This window comes from Mustela erminea, chromosome 6, assembly GCF_009829155.1.
Source record: "Mustela erminea isolate mMusErm1 chromosome 6, mMusErm1.Pri, whole genome shotgun sequence".
In the NCBI taxonomy this organism is placed as follows: Eukaryota; Metazoa; Chordata; class Mammalia; order Carnivora; family Mustelidae; genus Mustela; species Mustela erminea.
The window spans coordinates 19,730,074-19,753,372 of NC_045619.1; the positions used below are offsets into that span (position 1 = coordinate 19,730,074).

The 23,299-nt window shown below is 38.3% G+C and overlaps 2 protein-coding genes across 3 annotated transcripts in view; one reads left to right on the forward strand and one right to left on the reverse strand.

Annotated features, from left to right (window-relative positions):
* Positions 1 to 7,267: 7,267 nt before the first annotated feature.
* On the forward strand, positions 7,268 to 17,243 carry ARL1 (ADP ribosylation factor like GTPase 1). Of its 2 annotated transcripts, XM_032346619.1 has the most exons (6): positions 7,268 to 7,433; positions 9,647 to 9,784; positions 11,702 to 11,783; positions 12,999 to 13,110; positions 15,794 to 15,972; positions 16,686 to 17,243. In XM_032346619.1, the coding sequence occupies exons 1-6, from the start codon at positions 7,430 to 7,432 to the stop codon at positions 16,714 to 16,716; spliced, it is 546 nt and encodes a 181-aa protein (XP_032202510.1). In that variant the 5' UTR covers positions 7,268 to 7,429; the 3' UTR covers positions 16,717 to 17,243. The 2 variants fall into 2 exon arrangements, with proteins under 2 accessions (XP_032202510.1, XP_032202511.1); XM_032346620.1 differs by lacking the exon at positions 9,647 to 9,784 and having other exon boundaries at positions 7,321 to 7,433.
* Positions 17,244 to 17,717: 474 nt separating this feature from the next.
* Positions 17,718 to 23,299, reverse strand: part of UTP20 (UTP20 small subunit processome component) — a 100,150-nt gene continuing 94,568 nt past the window's right edge. Inside the window, exons 60-62 of the mRNA XM_032346617.1 lie at positions 23,070 to 23,196; positions 21,311 to 21,456; positions 17,718 to 21,030 (exon numbers count right to left, since the gene is read on the reverse strand). Coding sequence (XP_032202508.1) covers positions 20,875 to 21,030; positions 21,311 to 21,456; positions 23,070 to 23,196 — 429 coding nt within the window. The 3' untranslated portion in view covers positions 17,718 to 20,874. The remainder of the gene's footprint in view (positions 21,031 to 21,310; positions 21,457 to 23,069; positions 23,197 to 23,299) is intronic.

Consider the following 23,299-nt stretch of genomic DNA (forward strand, 5'->3'; position numbering starts at 1 on the left):
GAAGGGTGGTCAGTGGACCAATAGCATTAACATCCCCGGGGTAGAAACACAGGATCAGAGTCTGATCCCACATGTTCAGGATCTATGGGTGCTTTGTATACATACATTAAAGGTTGAGAAGCTGTAATCTACTCCAATCCTTCATTTTGCAGAGGAATCTGAACCACAGAGCAGTGGGTGCCTTCCCTGATAATAGTGCTAAACTTTACTTCAGAACCAAAATTAGAGAGTCCTGGAAACTGTGAGTTTCCCCCCAATTCATAGTGTTTGCCTAATCTAGAGAGGGGTAATAAGCTGGACCTGAGTGTGGAAGTATTTGAATGCCCAGTTAAGAAGCTCAGGCCTCAGGGTGCCTGGGCGGCTCAGTGGGTTAAGCCTCTGCCTTCGGTCCAGGTCATGGTCTCAGGGTCATGGGATTGAGCCCCGCATCAGGCTCTTTGCTTAGCAGGGAGCCTGCTTCCCCCCATCCTCTCTGCCTGCCTCTCTGCCTACTTGTGATCTTTCTCTCTCTGTGTCAAATAAATAAATAAATTCTTAAAAAAAAAAAAAAAGAATCTCAGGCCTCATCCATTCATGAATTTAACAGACATTTACTGAACTCCAATGTAGTAGCAATGGGGATACAGAGAAGAATAAGAAAGGCCCTGCCCTTAAAAGCCTCACAGTCTCCTGGAAAAGTAAGTAACCAACAATTACAAACATCTTTCTAAAATGAGTTTTAAAGGCTTATGACAGAGAAATTAACACGACTTTTATTCCGTTAACATTTACTGAGTACCTAGTACATGGAAGACTTTCATTAGAAGCAAAACGGTGGCATTCAGGGGCATCTGAGAGTGGGGAGAAACAGATAAATCAGTTAAGTGATTAATGCTTAAGATCAGGAAGTAAAAGAAGAATGAATAGGGTTTGGTCACCTGAGGCTGATGGATGGCCTAGAAAGGAGCAAGTCTGCATTAACCAGAGGTGTTAAGGCAAGACAAAATTTGGATCACTGAGCAGAGAAACAGGGAAATTGGGAGAATGAACCAGATTTAGGGGGCTTTGTTTGTTTTACTTTACTTTTCTTTTAGAAGAAAATGTAGGTGTAAATATTCATAAGTTTGAATTAGGTAATAGTTTCTTAGATAGGATACCAAAACCACATGCTACAAAAGAAAAAACAGGTAAAATGGACTTCATCAAAATTAAAAGCTGTGCATCAGAGGACTCCATTAACAAAGCGAAGACAACTCACAGAATTGGAAAAGTATTTGTAATCATATATTTGATACAGTTTTGGTATCCAGAATACATATAGAAAACTTCTGCAACTCAACAATAAAAAGAAAAATAACTCAATTAAAAAATAGGTAACAGATTTGAATATATATTTCTCCAAAGAAAATATACATATAGGCAATAAGCACCTGAAAAGGTTGTTAGTTATCAGGAATTATTAGTTATCACAAATATTGAAATAAAAACCATAATGAGAGACCACTCTACACCTACTGTGATGGCCAGATTTTAAAAAGTGGAAAATAAGCATAAGTGAGGATGTGAAAAATAAGAATCCTCAAACTTGTTAGTGCAAATGTAAAATGGTGGAAATTACTTTCAGCAAACAATGCAGCTGGAAAACAGCTTGGTAGTTCCTCAAAAAGTGAAACACAGAAAAAAAAGTTAAACGCAAGAGTTACTGTATGATTTAGCAATTCCATTCCTAGGTATATACCCCACAAAACTGAAAACACTTATTCCTACAAAAACTTGTACACAAATGTTCATAGCAACATTATTCAAACAGCCAAAAGCGAGGACAACCCAAATATCCATCAACTGATGAATAAACAAAACATGTACATCCATATAATAGAATATTATTCAGCCATAGAGAGTAATGAAGTGTTTGATAAATGCTGTAAATGAATGAACCCTGAAAACATTAGGCTAAGTAAAATAAGCCAGGCAAAAATTGGACAAATATTGTGTGGTCCCACTTATATGAAATATCTAGAATAGGAAAATAGATTAGAGGTTTTAAGAGGCTAGGGGTGGGGTCAGCTGGGAATTATTGCTTAATGGGTACAGAGTTTTTGTTTGGGGTGATGAAAATGTTTTGAAATTTGGGTGATCATTGCAAACCTTGTGAATATAGTAAAAGTCACTTAATTGTACTTAACTTAAAAATTATGAATTTTATTGTATGTGAATTACATCTCAATAAGAAAAATAGACCTTTATTTTTTTTTAAAAGATTTTATTTATTTATTTGACAGAGAGAAATCACAAGTAGATGGAGAAGCAGGCAGAGAGAGAGGGAGAGAGAGAGGGAAGCAGGCTCCCTGCCAAGCAGAGAGCCCGATGCGGGACTTGATCCCAGGACCCTGAGATCATGACCTGAGCCGAAGGCAGCGGCTCAACCCACTGAGCCACCCAGGCGCCCAAGACCTTTATTTTTTAAAAAGATTTATTTATTTTGAGAGAGCAGAGGGGACAGAGGGAGAGGGAAAAAAGAATCTTCAAGCAGACTCCCTGTTGAGCATGGAGCCCAACATGGGGCTCCATCTCATGACCCTGAGATCAAGACCTGAGACAAAATCAAGAGTTGGGTGCTTACCTGACTGAGCCACTCAGGCACTCCAAGAAAACAAGAAACAAAAAACGAAGAAACAAAAAAACCTTTGAAGAGAAATTCTCTGTTGACAAAATACATACCATTGAAAGGAATCATTTGAAATATAAATACACATCTTGCTTTGTGAAAATCAGTGCCTAGTTATGATTGCAAAATGCTCCTTAGTTTAAAATACAATTATAAATACACAGTATGATAAACCCTTCTGAAGCTTATATTTATTATATATTCATATTTACTATATTTCATACGTTTCCACTTCATGGAATACAATCTGAGCAAAGAACGTAACTTCCACTAGGTAATGGAACATACAGAAATATTAAGTTTCCAGGTTTGGAAATTACAGATGCTTGAGTCATGGTCATGTGTTTGAAAATCAATTTACCAAATGTATAGATCAAGGCTCAGTTACAGAAAGCATCTAGTTACTCCAGGTCTGGAAGTTAAATGTTCAGGGTTGCTGTCCCAGCTGCGTTTCTACTTCATCTGTAATTGAGGTGAATAGAATTGAGGTTCCTCTTAGCTTTAAAATTCTGAACTTACTTGATCTTATCATGACTTTATAGTAAAAGGACTTTTGAACTTGTTTTAATTGTTTGGATTGCATTAAAGCATTCGCATTTTAAAATTTAGCAAATTATTATTGGACCATGAGATTTGAAAAGGATTACCCACTTGGCTTTTAAGTGGACCAAATGAATTCTGTCTATGAATTAGTCTGAAGCAATACCACCACCTGGTGGCCTCTCCTCAAATAAGACAACCTTTGTGAAAATGGTAGTTTGGCCAAGAGGTTCTGGTGTAGCTATTTTAGGAAACACATTTAATTATACTGCACAATATACGTTTAAGTTAACTAACCTCATGGCATGGCCTTAAAAACTTATTTTATAATTCAACAAATATTTTAGTGCCCAAGTACAAGAAATATTGGCATTCACAGTATGTAATAGGTATAATAAATAAATGATAATATATTTAGTGGCAAGTTCTAAAGAACATCAGGATGAGGAGGATGTTGGGTAGGTTGCAATTTTATTTTTTATTTTTTTAAATGTTTTATTTATTTATTTGACAGATCACAAGTAGGCACAGAGGCAGGCAGAGGGAGGTGGGAGGGGGAGGCAGGCTCCCTGCTGAGCAGAGTGTTCCATGCGGGGCTCCATCCCACAACCCTGGGATAGTGACCCAAGCCAATGGCAGAGGCTTTAACCCACTGAGCCACCCAGGTGCCCCAGATTGCAATTTTATTTATTTATTTATCTATTTTTAGAAAAAGATTTTATTTATTTATTTGACAGACAGAGATCCTGAGTAGGCAGAGAGGCAGGTGGGGTGGGGGGTGGGGAAGCAGGCTCCCTGCTCAGCAGAGAGCCCGATGTGGGGCTCGATCCCAGGACCCTGGGATCATGACCTGAGCTGAAGGCAGAGGCTTAACCCACTGAGCCACCCAGGCAGCACCCCCCCCCCCATTGCAATTTCAAATAGAATGACATTTGAGCAAAACTCAAAAGGTGAGGTCAATTCTTTGTGCTTGTTTGAATAATAAAATTCCACAGACCTACAATCTAAATATTTAGCTTTAATTCCAGCATGCCACTATAAATTGTTTCCTCAAGTATTTCTTTTTAGTAAGCAGGAACTGTAATACAAGGCCAATATAGTAAGAATGACTACATTTTAAAAAATGATATTACCCTAAAGATAAGTATCTTTCCTAGATAATGACTGTCCTTAGTATCAGAAAAGATACAGGAAGTGGAAGTTTTGTTATCTAACTTTTCACAACCTTAAATTTTCCTTTACACTCTGAAAACTGTGTTCCTATGAAAGTAGGAACTGCTGCAGCCTTAGGAGTTGGGAACTGAGAGAAGGGAGAAGAAGGTAGAGCTGCGATGTTATCATCAATAAAGACTAGCCAAGTTTCTTCAAGTGGTTTATGGCTTTGCTTTTACAAATGTCTCAGCACTTTGTGAAACAATTTAAATTTTCTGTCTTAAGCATCCTTGGGTTAATGAGTGCACCTTGAGAGTAGGGATTGTTATAGACTACTTAATAGGCAATAGCATAAGGCCTTGAACATGGTCAGGAAAAGTTATTTTAGTTGTTCTAAATCTACATTAGAAAAAAATTTAATATCTCAGTATTTGCAGATTTTTCTGTAGATCAAATGTTTCTGAGAATAAAGTTTTTGATGCAGTCAGGAAATGAGATCAAATCTTAACAGACAAGGCAAAGAGTTAAATGGATAAATTTTAAAAATAAAGTGTTTGGGGGCATCTGGATGGCTCAGTCTTAAGCATCTGACTCTGTTTGGTTCAGGTCATGATCTCACGGGGCCTGAGATCCAGCCCTGCCCTTTGGTGAGGAGTGTGCTTGGAGTCTCTCCCTCTGCTCACCAACCCCTGTCCCCAAATGAGTAAATACATCTTCAAGAAAATAAAAAAAAGCTTTTTAAAAGATTTTATTTATTTGAGAGAGAGAATGAGAGAGAGTGAGTGAGCACAAGAAGGGGAGGGTCAGAGGGAGAAGCAGACTCCCCGATGAGCAGAGAGCCTGATATAGGACTCAATCCCAGGACTCTAGGATCATGAGCTGAGCTGAAGGCATTTGCTTAATCAACTGAGCCAGCCACGTGCCCTAAAAATAAAAGTTTTTGATCAAATCACCTAAAAGGTTTTTATTATACATTTTAAAAAACGATTCCATCGTGACTTGTAATTAGGTGCTTAATACACCTTATAAAAGGCTGAAATGCCACCTAATAGTATTAACAATGCTTTTTCATCTGTATATAGCGCTTCAGTTTACTCAGCGTCCTCAAAAAGTCTCATTTGCTTATCTGGTTCAGAATATGCGGTGCAAATATAAACTTTACAGTGTATCTTTCCTTTCAGTTCTCCCTTAAAAGGAATTCGTATTTTCAGACAATTATGTGCATTATACTGGAAACATAAATCTGGCATGGGCCAAATCTGAAGTGGTAATGGACAAGATTTGCCAAGTGGCAGTAGCTCAGCGTGGGAAGATATGGACTGGAGGTGGATGAAGAACAGGTGAAAAAGGTCAGTGGAATCTCAGCCCACTGAGATCCAACAGCTGGGATAACATAATGCTTACAAAGCACAACCTTAAAAAGGTCTAGATGTTTAAAGAGTGGCTCAACTCTCCCATAAATAAACAATAAATAACAAATAAAACCGAACTTCTCCTTGGAAGGAAAATTTTTGTGAATTTATGATTGAGAAGCCAGGAAGGGAGGCGAGAGCAACAGGCAAATCTAGTTCAATGCCTAGGCAGCTGGAGAGGTCTGAAAATTGAAGTAAAAACGAAGCAGTCCATAAACGTCTTTTGAATGGATGAAAATCTCTACTTTAAATAAAAACATAATATGCAAAAATGGTATTTGGAAGGAGACAATGTATACAATGGTGACTTCTGTGAAGAACTGTGGGATTGAGGGCTAGAGATAGGTTTACTTTTCGGTGTGCCTGTAAGACTTTTTTTTTTTTTTTTTTTTTTAAAGGACTATTTATTTGAGAGAGAGCGAGAGAGAGCTGGAGCGAGAATGGGAACACAAGCAGGCTTCCCATTGAGCAGGGAGGCGGAGGCGGGGCTGGATCCCAGGACCCTGGGATCATGACCACAGCCAGAGGCAGACGCCTAACAACTAAGCCACCCAGGTAACCACCTTTAAGAGTTTTAAGACACCCACACTCAACCTTTTAAAAACGTTACAGTCTAAAGGCCCCTGGGGGCTCAGCGGTTAAGCGTCTCCCTTCGGCTGAGGTCATCATCCAGGGACCTTGGATCCAGCCCCATTTCGGGCTCCCTGCTCAGCGGAGAGCCTGCTTCTCCCTCTCCCACTCCCTCTGCTTGGGTTCCCTCTCTCGCTGTCTCTGTCAAATAAATCAATAAAATCTTAAAAAAAAAAAAATCAGAATCTAGGGGAATCCCTTTTTCCCATCTTCCCGGTATCACTTCCTTCCTCCCAGTACAGTTTTCTGTCAAGACCGGCATTACTCTCACGCTCCTGGAGGGAACAGGTCCTCAGTCCTTGTGATCTGAACCAGCTCGTCCATCCTGCCCATCGCAGAAGAGGGGTCAGGTGCTCAGGTGGAAGAAAGGGGTGAACGGCTCTAACGCAGACCCTGCACGCCACTGCGACTCCAAAAACCCCCAGTTAGCGACCTCAAGTGTAAGGTTGACTAGTATTGGCCGTGCGGGGCTGTTTCTACCATTATTACGCAGTCCTATTTCCGTGTGGGAAAAGCACCCAGGAAAAGGTACGTCTTCCCCGCAGGGTACTTCAGCACCTACAACTTCTGCGACGCTACACCCCGTGCCGGCGTCCATTCCGGCTGCAGTGTGGAGGCCGGACTCGAAGTTTTGGTTGGCAGATTCGCCACTTTTGGGTGTCAGAATTTAAAATGAAAATTTGAATTTCCCTATTTGGAAGCCCTTTAAGTACAAGAAAACAGAATCAAGAGAGATTTGGGGTCCTTGAATATTTTTATCTTCTGGCTTCCACCTAGCGCGCCGCAAAGTTTCGTCGAAAGCGACGACGCGGACGCTCAGGTCGCCGTTCCTGGCGCGTAGGCGCTGCGGCCCTTCGCTCCCGCCCCCGCCGGGAGTCCGACGTGGAAGTTGCTGGCTGACCGGACTTCCAAGGGATTCGCTTGGGAGCCGAAGCCGGACCCGGAGGCCAAGGCGAGCAGAGGTGGAGGCGCCGAGGCCCGAATAGGAGTAGCTGCCGAGGCCGGGGCCTGTCTCTGACCACCGACAAGGGCGGACAGGCGGTTCACCATGGGTGAGGAATCCGAGAAAGGCTCCCAAGAGCGATGGAGGTGCTGCGGCCAAGGGCTAGGATCAGGAGGAGGAGGAGGGCCAGCCTGGGAAGCCCAGAGTAGTCAGCTTTTCAGGGGCGGGTCGCTGAAGACTTAACTTACCTTGGCTGGTCACCTGTGGGGGTGGACCCTGCTTGGAACTTTCGCCCCTGCTCTCACTCTTGTCCCCTGTATCCCAGAAGGGTCAGGGGGTGGGGGCAGCGCGGCCCCGGAGAGCGCTTCGGCCTGGGAACCCGGCCCTGAGTCCTTAACCCTGACCATGAACTTTTGCCTCACCTCCTCAGACCCAGCTTGACTGGGGGGACAGAGTTGGCCTTGAGAAGCTTGGCAGTTTGTCAGTCGCAGGTTTCTTGCGTTAAAGATGAGATCTGACCTCACAGTGGAAGCTTGATTCTCTTGTCCTGGTCCCTGGGATTGCGTCAGCTTAAAAAATCCAAAGGGAATGTTGCTCCAATGTTTTCTAGCCAACTTGGTATTTGCTTGCTTATCTGTAGCTTTTCATGGAAATGATAGAGTAAGGTGGAGAAGGAAATAGGGACTGTATTGGTCATTCCTGGTCAGTGAGCGAAATTTTAAGATCGGTATTTGGAGTGCTAATTGAGGTCACAGCATTGTCCTCACAAGCACCAGCTATCGCTAGCTTCCCTCCCGGCTGGAACCCAAATGAAGGTGCAGATTTTTAAACTGGTTCACAACTGTCCAAATGATGCAAATTCTTTGGATTATTTTAATTCCTCTTCCATTTTCCAGGGGATTTACTTCTTGTCTTGGAACACAAGTGCTTTCCTGTCTTTTCCCATAACACCCTTAAGTCTTTTTTTCCTTAAAGATTCTATTTTTAAGTAATCTCTACACCCAGGGTGGGGCTCGAATTTACAACTGTGAGATGAGTGCATCCTCCACAGACTAAGCCAGCCAGGTGCCCCAGGTTTTATTCATTCATTCATTTATTTTTTTATTTTTTAAGGTGTAAAAGGTAGAATAGATTTTGTCAAGTTATGCACCTCTGTTACACTTTTCTAAGGTTCTCTGGCCCATAGTTCTTCATTTTTCTAGACCTGAGGCTCTTAATTGTGTCATTTCTGTGTCAGATAACCATGCATTGCATGTGATATCACTTCAGTTGTCAACTTTTTTTTTTTTTAATTGTTCATGTAACTGTCTTTTAATCTTCTCTGATGACTTTTGGTGGGAAGGGGCCAAAGTGGTTTTTTTTTTTTTTCTGGTAATCATTAAAAAAATGTATTTTAAAAAAGAGTGGGAGGCTTAACTAGCTGAGCCATCCAGGTGCCACAGAAGCTTTTAATCACCAATCAGTGCTGATTCTGATAATCATAACTCTTGTTCACAAGTGCTTTTATGTTACACAGTGCCTTATGTATAGGAAACTTTCCGGAAATGTTTAATGATACATTGATACATTTATTACTTTTTTAAATGAGTTTTCTCTCAAAATTAGGTTTTGTTATTTTGGGCTTCTGTGTTTCAGTTTCTTTTGCAAGTTATATTAGAGAGATGATGGTGGTGCAATACAGTGAAAACAATAGCTTTTCACATGTGAGGACCTTATTGTCCCACTGTCATTCTGATTTGTTCTTTAGTGTTTAGGGGTTGTGAGGAGATCATGCTAAGCTATCTATATTCTCATGATTAGAAAGTGAGCTCCAGGGGGCGCCTGGGTGGCTCAGGCAGTTAAGCACTTGCCTTTGGCTCAGGTCATGATCTCAGGTTCCTGGGATCCAGCCCCTCATCAGGCTCCCTGCAGGGAGCCTGCTTCTCCCTTTTTCTCTGCTGCCCCCCTTGCTGTATTTTCTCCCTCTCTCTCTGCTGCTCCTCCTGCTTGTGCTCTCTCTCTCACCTCTCTGGAATAAGTAAGTAAAATCTTTTAAAACAATTTACATAAAACAGTGAACTCCATGAGGACAGTGGTTCTCTTATTCGGGAATATATCTTCTTGTGCCTTCCTGACACATTTAGGACTGGTGACAATCAGTAATTACTTGTTTGATCTTGATTAGCATATATCATTGGTAGCAAACTTATGCACCTAAGAATTGAGGAGACTATAACAGTATTATTCAATTCGGTATCACTTTCAAAGGGCAAGATTAAATGTTTTATGGACTTAGTTCACAAAATGATACTGAATGCATTTTTTCTTTTATTACTTTTTCAGGTGGGTTTTTCTCAAGTATTTTTTCCAGTCTGTTTGGAACCCGGGAAATGAGGATTTTAATTTTGGGATTAGATGGAGCAGGAAAAACTACAATTTTATACAGATTACAGGTTGGAGAAGTCGTTACTACTATTCCTAGTAAGTGTTGGTATGATAAACTAATTGTAGGGGTTCTTGTTTTCCATTTAATGTAATGATTATGTAATTTTAATATAGTAAGGTTTGTAAACTTCTAGTATGGACATAATATTGGTAACATTATTTTTCATAAGTTTAGAGGCAGTTTGTAAACCCCTGTGCATGGCTGGGTTTTGCTCTTTAGAGCTATTTTTAAAGTTGGCTGGAATTAAGCCACTTTAATGAAGGGAAATGAAGAGCCATTTTCATTGAGAGCCATTATCTTTATTGATAAAATGAAGATAACACCCACTGACTTTATGAAGTACATAAAATACTTTGTAAACCTGTTTAAAGAATTATGTAGGTGTTAAGTGGTGTTATTGCATCTGATAGGCTTTTTTCCCCCTATTTGTTACAATTTTAATTAAGATTTGTTTCTCTTATTTAATTCTGTTGATTGCTTTTAAAGAATGGAGTGGAAGAGACAGACTCTTGAATTAATCTGGTACCTTTTTAGGTATTACTGATATTTTTAAATCAAGAAACACCTCAACTTTAAATCAGTTGTTGATACCTTAGAAGGATATTCTCAAACAGTCCTGTTTGACTACATGAGAATACTGTTGTTTATACTTTTTTAATTTGTTGATGTGAATTTACTTAGAGAATATTAATATATTTAAACTAAGAGTTTGTAGAATTTGCTGAAGAGTATTAAATTATGCCTCTGAAATCACTCGTCACTCAAGATATTTTTATATTTAGTAGTATTTAAATTTCCAGATTAAAAAAGAAGTCTTAGGTTTCATGAAAGAAGAACTTTTTCAGCCCCGTGGCATCGGTTATTTTCTTTGTGCCATCTTCACTAAATTTTAGTTCCCGTGGTTCTTGCTTTTCAAAGTAACCCATCTCTGTTGTGGTTAAGTCTTGGCCCTTGCAGTGCACACAGCCCAGTGAATTGCATTTCAGTGAATAAACTGTACAGCATACTCTTGTCCTGTGCATATAAACAGTGTTTGTAATTGAGGTAAAGATGGTGATTACACTCCTACCTAATTCCAAGGAAGATATCATAAACTTGCTTTTTTAGTTTTTCACTCAGGTGTAGTATAGCTATTTTTCAGTTGTGATAGAGAATGTTTACTGTATACTCATTAGAAGCATTTACCAACATAGACTTAAATTTAAAACAAAAGTTAATTGTCCAGTTATAGCTATAAGTCATTTTTCACTTTGATTTTTTAAGCTTCTAAAATCTTGGAAACCAGTTTTCTCAGAATCCTCTCCACCCTCCCTTAGATTCCTTTCAATGAAAACAGTATCCTGCCTTAGCCATGTGGTGTTAGAGCTCCCCCGAAAAAGGATGGGAGGGAAGAGAGATGGGACACTTCCCATTGACCGTCTAGCCACAACCTTACTACAGATGAGCTCTTGAGGAAGTCTGCAAAGGGTCTGTGAGATTGCCACACTTAGAGAAACCAGTTTCCATAAAGTAGTATATAGGTATTGCCGAATCCTTAACCTACTTGAAGTTTAGAATTTAGGCTTTCTTGGTTTTGTTCCCTGTTTACTTGCTGTCCGTCAAAATTCCATTTTTTGTAATGCATCTGTGGCTGTTCTTTCTAAACATAACCTCCTAAACACTTGTATGCCAGGGTTGTATTATACAGGGAGTTTAACAGTATGATTTCCATTGAGCTAAAAATTCTATATTTGTAGAGGTGACTAGGGATTCTTATATAACCTGGAAGTGGTGCTGATATTCCTAATTGATGGTGTGTGTGTGTATAGCACAGCAACTGTTTTGTCTTTGTCTTAAGTGGAATAATTTAACCAATAATGTGATTCAGTAGTAATTCGTTAATTGCTAAAACTGGATTGGATACTTAGAATGCATTAGTCTACATAGACTACTGATTTTGATTTCTTTTCTAGCTATTGGATTCAATGTTGAGACGGTAACATACAAGAACCTTAAATTCCAAGTTTGGGATTTAGGAGGACAGACAAGTATCAGGTATGGTATACAGAGACCAGATTACTTTGTAGTACTGAACATTTAGTAAGCCCTTTAAAGGTTAAGAGCAGTAAGTCAAATATGTTTTCTTTTGGAATTTAAATGGTAACCACTTGGTTTAAAATGAGGTAAAACTACTTACTCTCTCAGTTGAATTAAAATAAAAAAATTTAAGGAAGCCAGTTCTTCACATATTACCTTAATGAAAAGTTTTTTCATGAAAATTCAAGATCTAATTACTTCAGTAGTTTTTATCTGAAAAGGGTCTTCCATTTAGTTCTTGTCACTCTGTCTTGAAACAGACTGCTTTGGATTTTATAAAAATAACTTTCAGCCCACCATTTAGGGCTAATGTGAACATAGATACCCTGTAGAACTTAGGTCTTCATAGGTCTCCTGCCCTGCATTCTATGCTTGGCATGGCCACTGTGAGGGTTTGGTGACTGTCAGTGTTGCTCACTGTGGTACCTACCATCTTAAAACATAAGTAGGACATTCTCCAAACATCCTCCTGACTTTTAACTGGTTTTATTTTTATTTTCTTTAAAGATTTTATTTATTTATTTGACAGAGAGAGACACAGTGAGAGAGGGAACACAAGCAAGGGGAGTGTGAGAGTGAGAAGCAGGCTTCCCACTGAGCAGGGAGCCCGAAATGGGGCTGGATCCCCGGACCCTAGGATCCTGACCCATGCTGAAGGCAGATGCATAATGGCTGAGCCACCCTGGTGCCCCTTAACTGGTTTTATTTTTTGAACCACTTTTGTGTCCCTGTCTAATTTTAGCCATTTCTGCTCATGAAGTCTTCAGTAGTCAGTTTAATGTCTGCTGTATAAAATCATATTAAAAGTTTTTTTTAAGAACCCATTCCTTAAGGAGTTCCTAGTTAGAGAATTATTAGATGTCATAATAAGGTCTATGTATAACTTTATCTCAGTACGGTTAGTGATTTCATAGATGGATTATAAAGTCCTCTCTTAGCCTAAAGTCTGAACTCGTTTTGAAACTTCTGATCCTGTGAATTATGTTTATCATTCCACATCTGAAGGATACGATACATACCATCAGAAACATTGATTCTAACACGGGGGGCTGGCAAGATTGGCATGTAAACCTCCTAATCCCCATCATTGCCAAGTCCTAGCATATAAATTAACATAACTTGTTCTTTTTCTTTTAGATAATAATATATTCTCCCTTTCTGAATTTTCTTTAGGCCATACTGGAGATGTTACTATTCAAACACAGATGCAGTCATTTATGTGGTAGACAGTTGTGACCGAGATCGAATTGGCATTTCCAAATCAGAGTTAGTTGCTATGTTGGAGGTAAGAAAACTTTACTCAAGTGTAGGGACATCCTTTACATCTGCTTGCTGTTTTTATTGTTACTACTTGCAGGAATAATTAAAAGCAGGAAAATTTCCCCCCTTGGCTTTAGTGTCATTTTCTTTTATATAAATTACTTCCTATTCTAGAAATTCTGTTGGGAAGAGAGATGGAGACAAAAAGACCAAAAAAAAAAAAAAAAAAAAAAAAAAAATCCAAACAGGAAGTTCTTTAAACTAGATTCTTTCTAGGAACCTCAGAGGTAAAACTCTCTCTAAACTGAAGAAACTATTTTAAGTTACTCCTGTGAAGTACTTTTTCATAAAATCTATTTCTAGTTGTATAACTTAGTTTAAGGAAGCAGATTAGGGTATAAAAACAAAGCCTGTTTGTTTGTTTTAGAATTTCTGGGTTTCTGGCACACCTCTGGCCCTTGTTTATCTCTTCCAGCTTTCTCATTCTTTATTCTTTCCAGTGTTTACAGCTTTAGTCATACTGACCTCTCTGTTCTTTGGATACTCCAAGCTTGTACATTCGATGCTTGGCTTAGGGCTTTTTGCACCTGCTCATATTTCTGCTTGGAATGCTCCTCCTCCACATCTTTGCATGGCTACCGTCTTGGCATGTTTTATCTCATGTTTCTGCCTCAGAGAGGAGCCTCAGTTATTTGCTAACACCTTATTCTGCCTTATTTTTTGTACAACTTACTCTTTCTTTCCAGTATTTTAAAATATATTTGTTCATATATGTCTCCCACCCTAAAATGTAAGTTGAGTTTACCCTAATACTCCTGATGTGTGGAACAGTGCACAACACTTAAAAACTCAAAACATTGTAGTCACTGAAATTCATAAGGTAATTTATTGGCTAGCTGAATTCAGAGGATGCATTAAATAATCAAAAGTTTAAAAAAATCTCCAGTTGTTAAATAAGCTTTTCAAATGTGCTTATGGTTCATTTAAGTAATAACGAAATTGCCTTTGTTTGTGAAAATTAGATGAGTAAGTTCCCTTTTCCTGCCAGAACTATGATTCTGACTTAGCCAATCATTGAATGCTTAAATGTTTTCTAGGCCATTTGATTACCAGAGTAGAAGCATTCTCAGAATACGTCGGACGTCTGATTTCTTCACTAATGACTTCTTAATGCTTTCTGAGTTATAAATTGCAGACCCACTGATTTTAAAATGTTGCTTATTTTTTTTCACAATGTAGCATATTTATCATAAGAGCTTCTTAAAACAAATTGAAGTGTAAGGAATTTTAAGGGACTGTTTAACTGCTTTCAGTGTAATGGATTTTTAAAATAAAAGCTTACTTAGTTAGATATAATCTAAATGGTATGGATTTTTGTCATAAAAAGTACTACATAAAAGAAAAGTGTTATTAGCTTCAGTATACAGTTTCTTGAGTTGTGCTGGATTATTTGTGAAATTGGGATTTGACTTGTGTAATTTTATGAGTAAGAACTAAAAATTATTCATTCTTTAGGAAGTAATTTATAATTGATTCAGTCACTGAATGTATAATATAAAGTACATGGAACTTATGAGTCAGGTCTGTTCTGTTACATTCAAACTTGCAAAACCAATTTAAGTTATTTTTGTACACAAAAATACATTCTTCCTGGAGTAAAGAATTGAATGTAAAAAATTGAAGTTGTTAACTCCAAGAATATGTAAGAGAATATGTTTAACGTTTCTAGATAGGGAGGATCTTTCTAAATCAAAGGATTGGAAGGAATTACAAAAGAAAAGATAGATTTAATTATATTAATACAAACGAAAACCGTGCAAATACAAATTAATGTAAAACAGGGAACCAGTACATAGTTTTACAATCAGTGATTAAGGATTAGTGTTCTTAATCATATCAAGACCCTTTGCAAATAAGTAGAAAACTGAGCAAAAGGCATGAACGTAAAGTGCACAGGAGAAAACTGTATTGCACATAACATTTGCATTTCTAATACTCTGATAATATTTAATGAGATGCTGTGTTTGGAAGAATATGTAATTTCTAATTCTTCCAATGCTGTCATACACTGTTGGTGGAGCCTAAATTATTATAACCTTTCTGGAAGGTATTAATATATATATAATAAGAATCCCAATATAGTTCATACTTTGATTCTACTTTTAGAGAATTTGTTAAGGAATTAGAGATTCATACAAAGATTTCTGTGTAATGACTGTGTCCCTCGGGTTTCTGTAATAGTCAAGTAAAAAGAACCTAGTGAGAGTCTAATACTGGAGAACAGTTACATAGTTGATGGTAATATGTATTCATAGTATAGAGTGTATTTAACCATTACATTTTTTGGGAAAATTTTGATTGTTTGGAAAAATATCCATGATTTAATGTTTATTTTTATAGAGCAGGTATAGAACAGTATATAAATGTGATCTTAAATGTGTTAATGTATATATTAATAAACTGTAAGTATCTGAATTATAAAGCAGTAGAAAATATCGAATATTAAGAGTGATCATTTTTGGGAGGTAGGATTATGGATGAAGCTTTTTTCCTTCATACTTCTCTATAATTTCAAATAATTTATAATGAACATTGTAGATTCAAAATTATAGAATAAACTTTTAAAATAATATAGTTGTTGACATTTCTTTCTAAAGTCAAGGAAGCAAATTGATTAGAGAAAATTAAGTACCTTCTATTTTATTTAGGAAGAAGAGCTGAGAAAAGCCATTTTAGTGGTGTTTGCAAATAAGCAGGACATGGAACAGGCCATGACTCCCTCAGAGATGGCAAATTCACTTGGGTTACCCGCACTGAAGGACCGAAAATGGCAAATATTCAAAACTTCTGCAACCAAAGGCACTGGCCTTGATGAGGCAATGGAATGGTAAAGTATATTTACAGAAGCCATCTGTGCATTTGTTTGTGTGTGTAGCTCTTTGTACACATGTGCTTTCCCTTTAGTCTTATGGATGAAATTCAGATTACTTTGCAGCTTATCATATTAAGTTCTTCCAGCCTTTTCTTCCTCTGGTCTTCATATACATCGGCTATTATTTCAGCCACACCTACCTGATTATAGATAGATAAGCCAGCTTTCTGCCTTTTTTTTTTTTTTTTAAAACTTTTCCCGTCCTTACCACATCCTCCAGTTCCTTATCCTTCAGGACTTAGGTTAAGACTGTCTTCTTCTCAAGAACCTTCCCTTACAGATCTCCATGCTCACTGCCTTAACACACACATAGTTGGATGTCCTTGTCACAGACCAGTGATACGGTAGTTACACTGTCATGTAATTGATTTGTGCAATTTGAGACTAGTTTTCACCTCTGAGTTATGCACATCTGGCCATGCTGCAAGTAGTTAACAGCCCGGAAAAAAGATACTTGGTCTTTTTGATTATTCATTCAGAGCACAGATAAAAGTGAAAGCTAAAAGGCTTTCATGGAAATTGGGTCCATAATGTTATTCTTCAGTGTAACTATCTTAGCTTTCATCATTTAAAATGCTTTGAAATCCACTGTCAGCATAACTATAAGTGATCATGCTCTATACCTGAAAGTTTGAAGTTAATGTTACGAAACTGTTTTGTCTTCACAGGTTGGTTGAAACATTAAAGAGCAGACAGTAGTTCAGTCACTTCTACCCTTGTGAAATGAAGACTACATCCTATATCCCTTTGGAAGGAAACAGTTAAGTGGGCTTCATGCTACTAAATGTTAAAACTGTGTGATTGTTGGCATATACTGAACTGAATGCAATATTTGTAATAAATATAAAAAATAAGTATTTGGTTGGAAGGGTAACTCACCCATGATTGAACCAACTGAATGTCTGTTCTGTGTAATGTAAAATCCTCCCTTGCTTTCTTGTGTTAAGTATATATTCTATTTGTATGGAATTCTTATTCAAATAGAGTCCTATTAAAGAATGTACTCTTTACTGAGGAAAAACTCTCCTATTTTTGAATTAGTAGTTGCAGCTTGTTTGTATAAACACTAATAAATATCTTAACCCTGATTTTTTCCACTAAAATGAATTAAGTTCTTCCAAAGATTAGACAGTAGAGTAGGGACATGGTTGGGTAACAGAGTCTTCATTTGGTTAATGACCACTTTAAGCTGTTTTGTTTAAAAGCTTTTGGGTATAGGCATGAAGCTGAAAAATTATTTTGCTGGTTAACCTCATTGACATCTGTAATTGTCATTTTATAGTACTTGTATGGTTGCCAAAAAAGTTTTCATATATATAGGAACCCTGTGATAGAGGTAGGACAGGTTGTAATGTCTTTATTTTATGGACATGGACCCAAGGTTCTGATTAGTTGGCTTGCACAGGGTCACCAGCTAGTGAGGTCAGAACAGGGCTCAAAGTGAGATTTCGGTGTCAAGCTTATCCCATAAACTGTGTAATTCCTCAAAACTCAATACTGGCAAGATAGACATCCTTAATTGCCTACATAAAATTATGCTAATTGAAGTAGACACGGTATATTCAAAATAATTTCCATAAATTTGTCTGTACTAGTAGAGGTAGTAAAAACAATCCTAAAGGGTTATATTTGATGGAATCCACAACATATTAAAGGAAATTTTTAAAAAACCTATTTTAAGAAGCACTGTAAGAGGTATCTTTACTGTCTTTCATTTCTTTATCTGTAATTGGACATGTAAATTTGAAAAGCCAAACATTATTGGTGTACAGGGAGAAACTGTGCTCAGTTTCTTGGCTTTAAAAAATAGACTTAGTGCTAGGATATCAAAAACAGTTACTTTCAAAGGAACTTTTCAAACTGTCCAGTCTACCACACAATTGGCTATGGTGGTGACAGAATATGGTCCCTTGTATTTACTTAAACTGGGGGGAATCTTTAAGTTGGACAACCAGCATTTAAAAAACTTGATGCCCCTCATACTAGTGGCCCATTCCCTGTTCCTGCTACTGCCTTTCTGGAGGCCTCTAGCCTCTTTGTTTCATAGTTTGATCATTTAGATCAAAGGAAATGTGGCTTTCTCTTTTCACCTGCAGGACTTCAATGTTTTTACCCATTCCCCAGCACCCATTCTTAATTTGGTTTCTGAAGTCTAATTTGAAGAACAGGTTCTAAGCCCAATTGTTCTCAGTGCTGCTCCTACGGTTACTGAGCATGTAATTAACATTGTTTCATAGTTTCCAAATCACTCCTGATAGACTATATATATGTATATATATAATCTTGGAATCCAGTGTGGTGCCTGGCACATTGTGGCACCTTAAAGTATATGCATGGTTGAAATAGTAGGTTATATGCCAGCTAGGAAAATACCTCTTCAGCTTCTCTTGGGTTCCTTTCTGGTCAGTGGCTGGGTTTGTACCTAAATAGCTCAGTACATCCCCCGCAACCTGCCCACTTTAGGAATACTGTTGAGAGGTATGGGAGAAGAGAGGCCCTGGCAGGCAGATGCTGGGCAGCAGATAGCTCTTGGCGTCTTGAACACTGAGCACACCTGAAGTAATAGCCAAACCACCACGTGAATGATCCTTATCTCTGTTTTATCACAGAGACTAGAATGTGGTAAATAGAGCATATACTGATTTTAATATGGTATAAATTATGAGGTCCTTGTCTAGCAGAAAATGACTATATAGGTAAATTACAGGAGTTTGAATGATATAAAAATCTACTGAATATTATTTTGAAGAACGATGAAAATGGGCAAAGCACCAAACTTAAAATCTGAACGCATGAGTTCTAGGCACAAACGGCCGTTCCTTCAGTTTGTTTGTCTGTCTGTTCTTCCATAAAACAAGAGACTTGGACAAACCATATCAAAAATTTCTTTTAGCTCTGATATTCTGTTTGTAACCCTGGTTGGTAATTGTGCTGTGTTATGTGTTCACATTTGAAAAAGGAGTGGTGGAATTTTGTATCTAGAATACTTGAGATGCACTTTAAGTTGTGGAAATGTAAGCTCCTTGAGGGTAGGGACCATACCTTATTTATTGTTAGTGTCCCTTGCATCTAGTGTGGTATACTCGGCATACAGTAGGCACTAAATAAATATTTACTAAATTGTTCTTAATATCCCTGAGATACTTGTTCTTTCTGCTTTTTGCCTTAGTGTTAACTCCTGATTTATATTAAAAATTTTCATAAAACTAGTACATGCACTTTAAATCACTTAGAATTAATTGCAGTCAGCCTTCTGTGATGCCCCGTGTTTATGCCTTTGGCACATTATAAACCCCTTGGAAGTAGGAGAACTCCTGTTTGAGATGAGCTACATCAAAACACAGATGCAAAAGTTCAGGAATGTTTGAACATTTAATTTCTATGCCATATGCTGTATTCTGACTCCATACTTAGAAATTATAAAAAGCATAGGCTTTCAATCCTGGGTGTGAATCCTGATTATGCCACCTACAGCCTATGTTACCCTTCGGTGAATTATTTAACTTCAGTCTCAGTTTCTTCATCTGTAAAGAACCAATTTTAGGCAGTTCTTAGGAATACTATGAGGACCAAATAAAATGTTAGCCAAATGCCTGGCACATAGGATGGATTGTTCTCTCCGCCCACCCAGATCCCTCCCTGCCCCACATATATCAAGCACTAAAATATTGCTTCCACATCAGTTGTAGATTGAGACAAAGATATCACATAGGTGAAGGTTTATAAGAGTTCCCTTTGCTTCACCAAGCTCGCCAGCACTTGGCATTGTCAACCTTATCAACCTAAAGAGTTCAAAATGGAATTTCATTGATGTTAATTTGCATTTTTATAATTATTGAGGTTGAATACAGGAGTAATTCAAAATATTTAATAACCAGACATAGCTGATGTAGGGGGAGGACCCCTGCCAATCCAGGTGTTAATTCTGTAATTTTTGGTGTGGGGAGATAGGGAATCTAGGACTCACGTAGTTAGGGTGGCACTTGGTGTCTCAAGGCAGTGACTACGTACCAACTAGTATGTAAGTACTTGAATGTTTAAGAACCAGTATAGCCACATCAGCTCAGTATTAATATTTAAGGGCCATTTATTTTTCTTCTCTCAATGCCTGTTTCTCCTTCCTGACACTTTTTCTACTGGATTGCCTTTGTTGATTCATACTTATTATACAACCTGCGTACTACATTCTTTATCTGTATATGCTACATACCATATCCCAGTTGTGTCTGCACAAACAGAAATTTTTAATATTCATGTAGAATTTATCACATGTTCACTATGGATAGCACTTCTTGTGACTTACTTTTGATATCTGACCAGGGAAAAACCCTGTTACCGCTTTTGAAGAACATCATGGCTATTTTCAGCTTATCTTCCATATAAATTTTAGAATCAGTTTGTTAGGATAATATGAAGAATTCTTGCAGTTATACACAGATATGCCTTTAACCAGTGGGATCCAACTTGGGAGGAACTAGTATCTTATGATACTACATCTTCCTGACCGTGATCACGGTTATTTCTCCATTTGCACAGATTTCTTTTAATGCCTTTTGATAAAGTTTTATAATTTTCCCCAGAAAAATACTGCAAATCACTTTTATTCCTAACTTATGTGTTCTGTTTTGCTGTTGTCTTAAAGTGTCACATGTTTTTTAGACAGTAAGGGTAACAGTAATATTATGAAGATGTTTTAATTTAAAAATAAATGAGCATGATTATATTAAACTGTGTAATATACAATCTGTGCCAGTTTAACTTAAATAATAAAACCTGCTGTGATTTCAGACCAGCAGATATGTGGAGAAATTCATGCTTTGGGGTAGATTGAGATATTTTATCAGCAGAGGGAGCACATTACTCCACCATTGCTAAATCTTTCAGGCTGTGGCGCTTTTGTCTCTTGGTCTTATAGCCTGGACGCAGGAACTCTATCTTTCTCTTCTTCGCTTCACTTTTATTTTTGTGTTTCTTCAGCTTTTTCTTGGCAGCAATATCAGGATTAGTTACAAACTTGGGAAAAAAAAAAAAGGAAATTTTATATTACTTTTAAAGTAAATGTTAAACCAGTAAAAATCAAATGCAGAAATGGGCCATTTTATTCACCTTTAAATATCACACATGTAACACATTCCCATTAAAGACAATCTGGTGCCCCAGCTGTAAAGTCCCCACTTCTCAAACACAGGCAGTTCCTCTTTCCTGCCTGTAAGTGTGACACACATGCATGCACATACCCCTGGTTAAAAATACTAAGTCTAAGGAACACCATAGTTTCAAATAGCAGACATACCTCTAAAGCCTTCCTCTTTTTCCGGAGTGCCCTTTTCTCATTAGCCTGCTTCTGTACTGAGGCAAAGGCTAAGGAGAAGCTCTCAAGTCCAACCAGCTTTTTGAGTAATTCTATGATTTCCTGGGATAGATTCTTAAGCAGAGGATCTGATAACACACAGAGTAATAATCAGAGGTAGTCATGTAGGAAAGGACACATTTGAACATCTATAAAACCAACAACATGCAAAATTTAAGCTCTTGGAGCATTATCACTTTTTATTACTTGAACATTAAACACTGATCTAAATCCAGCCTTTACGTGTCTGAGGTGGGAGGATGGAGGTGTTGGGCCTGACAGTCCCAGGCACGACTCCTCTGGGATGCACCAAGAGATCACAGACCATGAAGCCCAGTTTCCAGCGGAATCCTGGCTTGGAAGACACTAATTTGAGAACCTGACAAACAATTGGGGTTACTTTGTTGGCCTCCTCAACTTTGTGTGGATGGGGAAAGGTAAGTGTGTCTCTAGGCTCTCTCTAATTCATGGGTCATAGATGTTTAGCTCTGGCCGTAACCTTTTCTCGAGGGGGGGATCAAAGACTCTGAGAAGCTGACAAAAATCTTTGCTTTCCCACCATTCCCTGCCTTCTGTCTCCCAAATGCAAATGACCCACAGGTTTTTGTATTCAATTTCAGGAGCTGTTCTAGATTACAGCCTTTTTTTTTTTTTTTAAGATTTTATTTATTTATTTGACAGACAGAGATCACAAGTAGCAGAGAGGCAGGCAGAGAGAGAGAGAGGAAGTAGGCTCCCTGCAGAGCAGAGAGCCTGATGCAGGCCTTGATCCCAGGACCCTGAGATCATGACCTGAGCCAAAGGCAGCGGCCTAACACACTGAGCCACCCAGGCGCCCTAGATTACAGATTTCTTGAAGATGGGGAGTAGACTCCTTTCTACCATTGAACCTCCAGTGCCTGGCAAATATTAGGGACTCAATAAAATGCTGGGTGAGGAGAACCAAAGCAGACCTGGCCTTGACCATTGCTTTTTCCTCTTGAGAGGAAACAAGTTTTCTCTAGGTTGCAAGACTGAAATAGCTCCTGCTTTGACATTCACTTTGTTTTGTTTTAAAACTTACTATCTACTTTACCTCTGGTCTCTTTTCTACTATCTAGAGAGACCATTTAGGATCCGTGAGGGAAATGCACCAAATGCCCAGGCAAGAAAAATGAAAAATAGGAAAAGTAAAAATATTTCACACTTTTGGGGCACCTGAGTGGCTCAGTGGGTTAAGCTGCTGCCTCAAGTGTGTCTGCCTTCAGCTCAGGTCATGATCTCAGGGTCCTGGAATCAAGCCCCACATGGAGCTCCCTGCTCAGCAGGGAGTCGGCTCTCCCTCTGCCCCACCTCCCTGCTTGTGCTCTCTCAAAATCTTTAAAAAAATATTTCAACTTTGGCTTTATAATTCACAATAAGAGAATATACAGTTTATTACTCATTATTGTCCACAGCAGCATGAGGTTTAGAACTACTTCAAGTTATATTTCTTTGAATATTTAACCTATGCTTAGGTATAAAACCTCTTTTAGGAGAGAAACATTCACAACACAAGAAAGCACATAGAAAGCAGTCAAATATGCCTTATTTGTTTGCTACTAATTGTTTTGATTCCTATCAAGTTTTCTTAAACTCTGGCAAAGAGGGAGGAAGAAGGAAGCATTCAGGAAAGAAGTGAAGATTCCTGAGGTGCAAGTATTCAAAGACAGGCTGCAGTTACCCTGGTCCGAGTATGTGCTGTTCAGTTCTCGGAACAGAGGAGCTAAGATCACTGGGAGATACGGCTTCACCTTGTCTACTCCAAGATCCATCGCTACAGCTCCGAGAAACTTCAAGATGCACGTTCTCTGGAAGTAGAGATCATTCATTGTTCATTTGAAGTGTTTGTCTTACTGTAGCCATACAAACAGTTAACTTAGAAAACAAGGTCTCTATTGGGGTAGATATTAC

Coding starts and splice junctions, on each gene's coding strand:
- ARL1 (XM_032346619.1), top strand. Junction 9,785..11,701: donor AGTCGTTACTACTATTCCTA/GTAAGTGTTGGT, acceptor TTTCTTTTCTAG/CTATTGGATTCAATGTTGAG. Junction 13,111..15,793: donor AGTTAGTTGCTATGTTGGAG/GTAAGAAAACTT, acceptor TATTTTATTTAG/GAAGAAGAGCTGAGAAAAGC.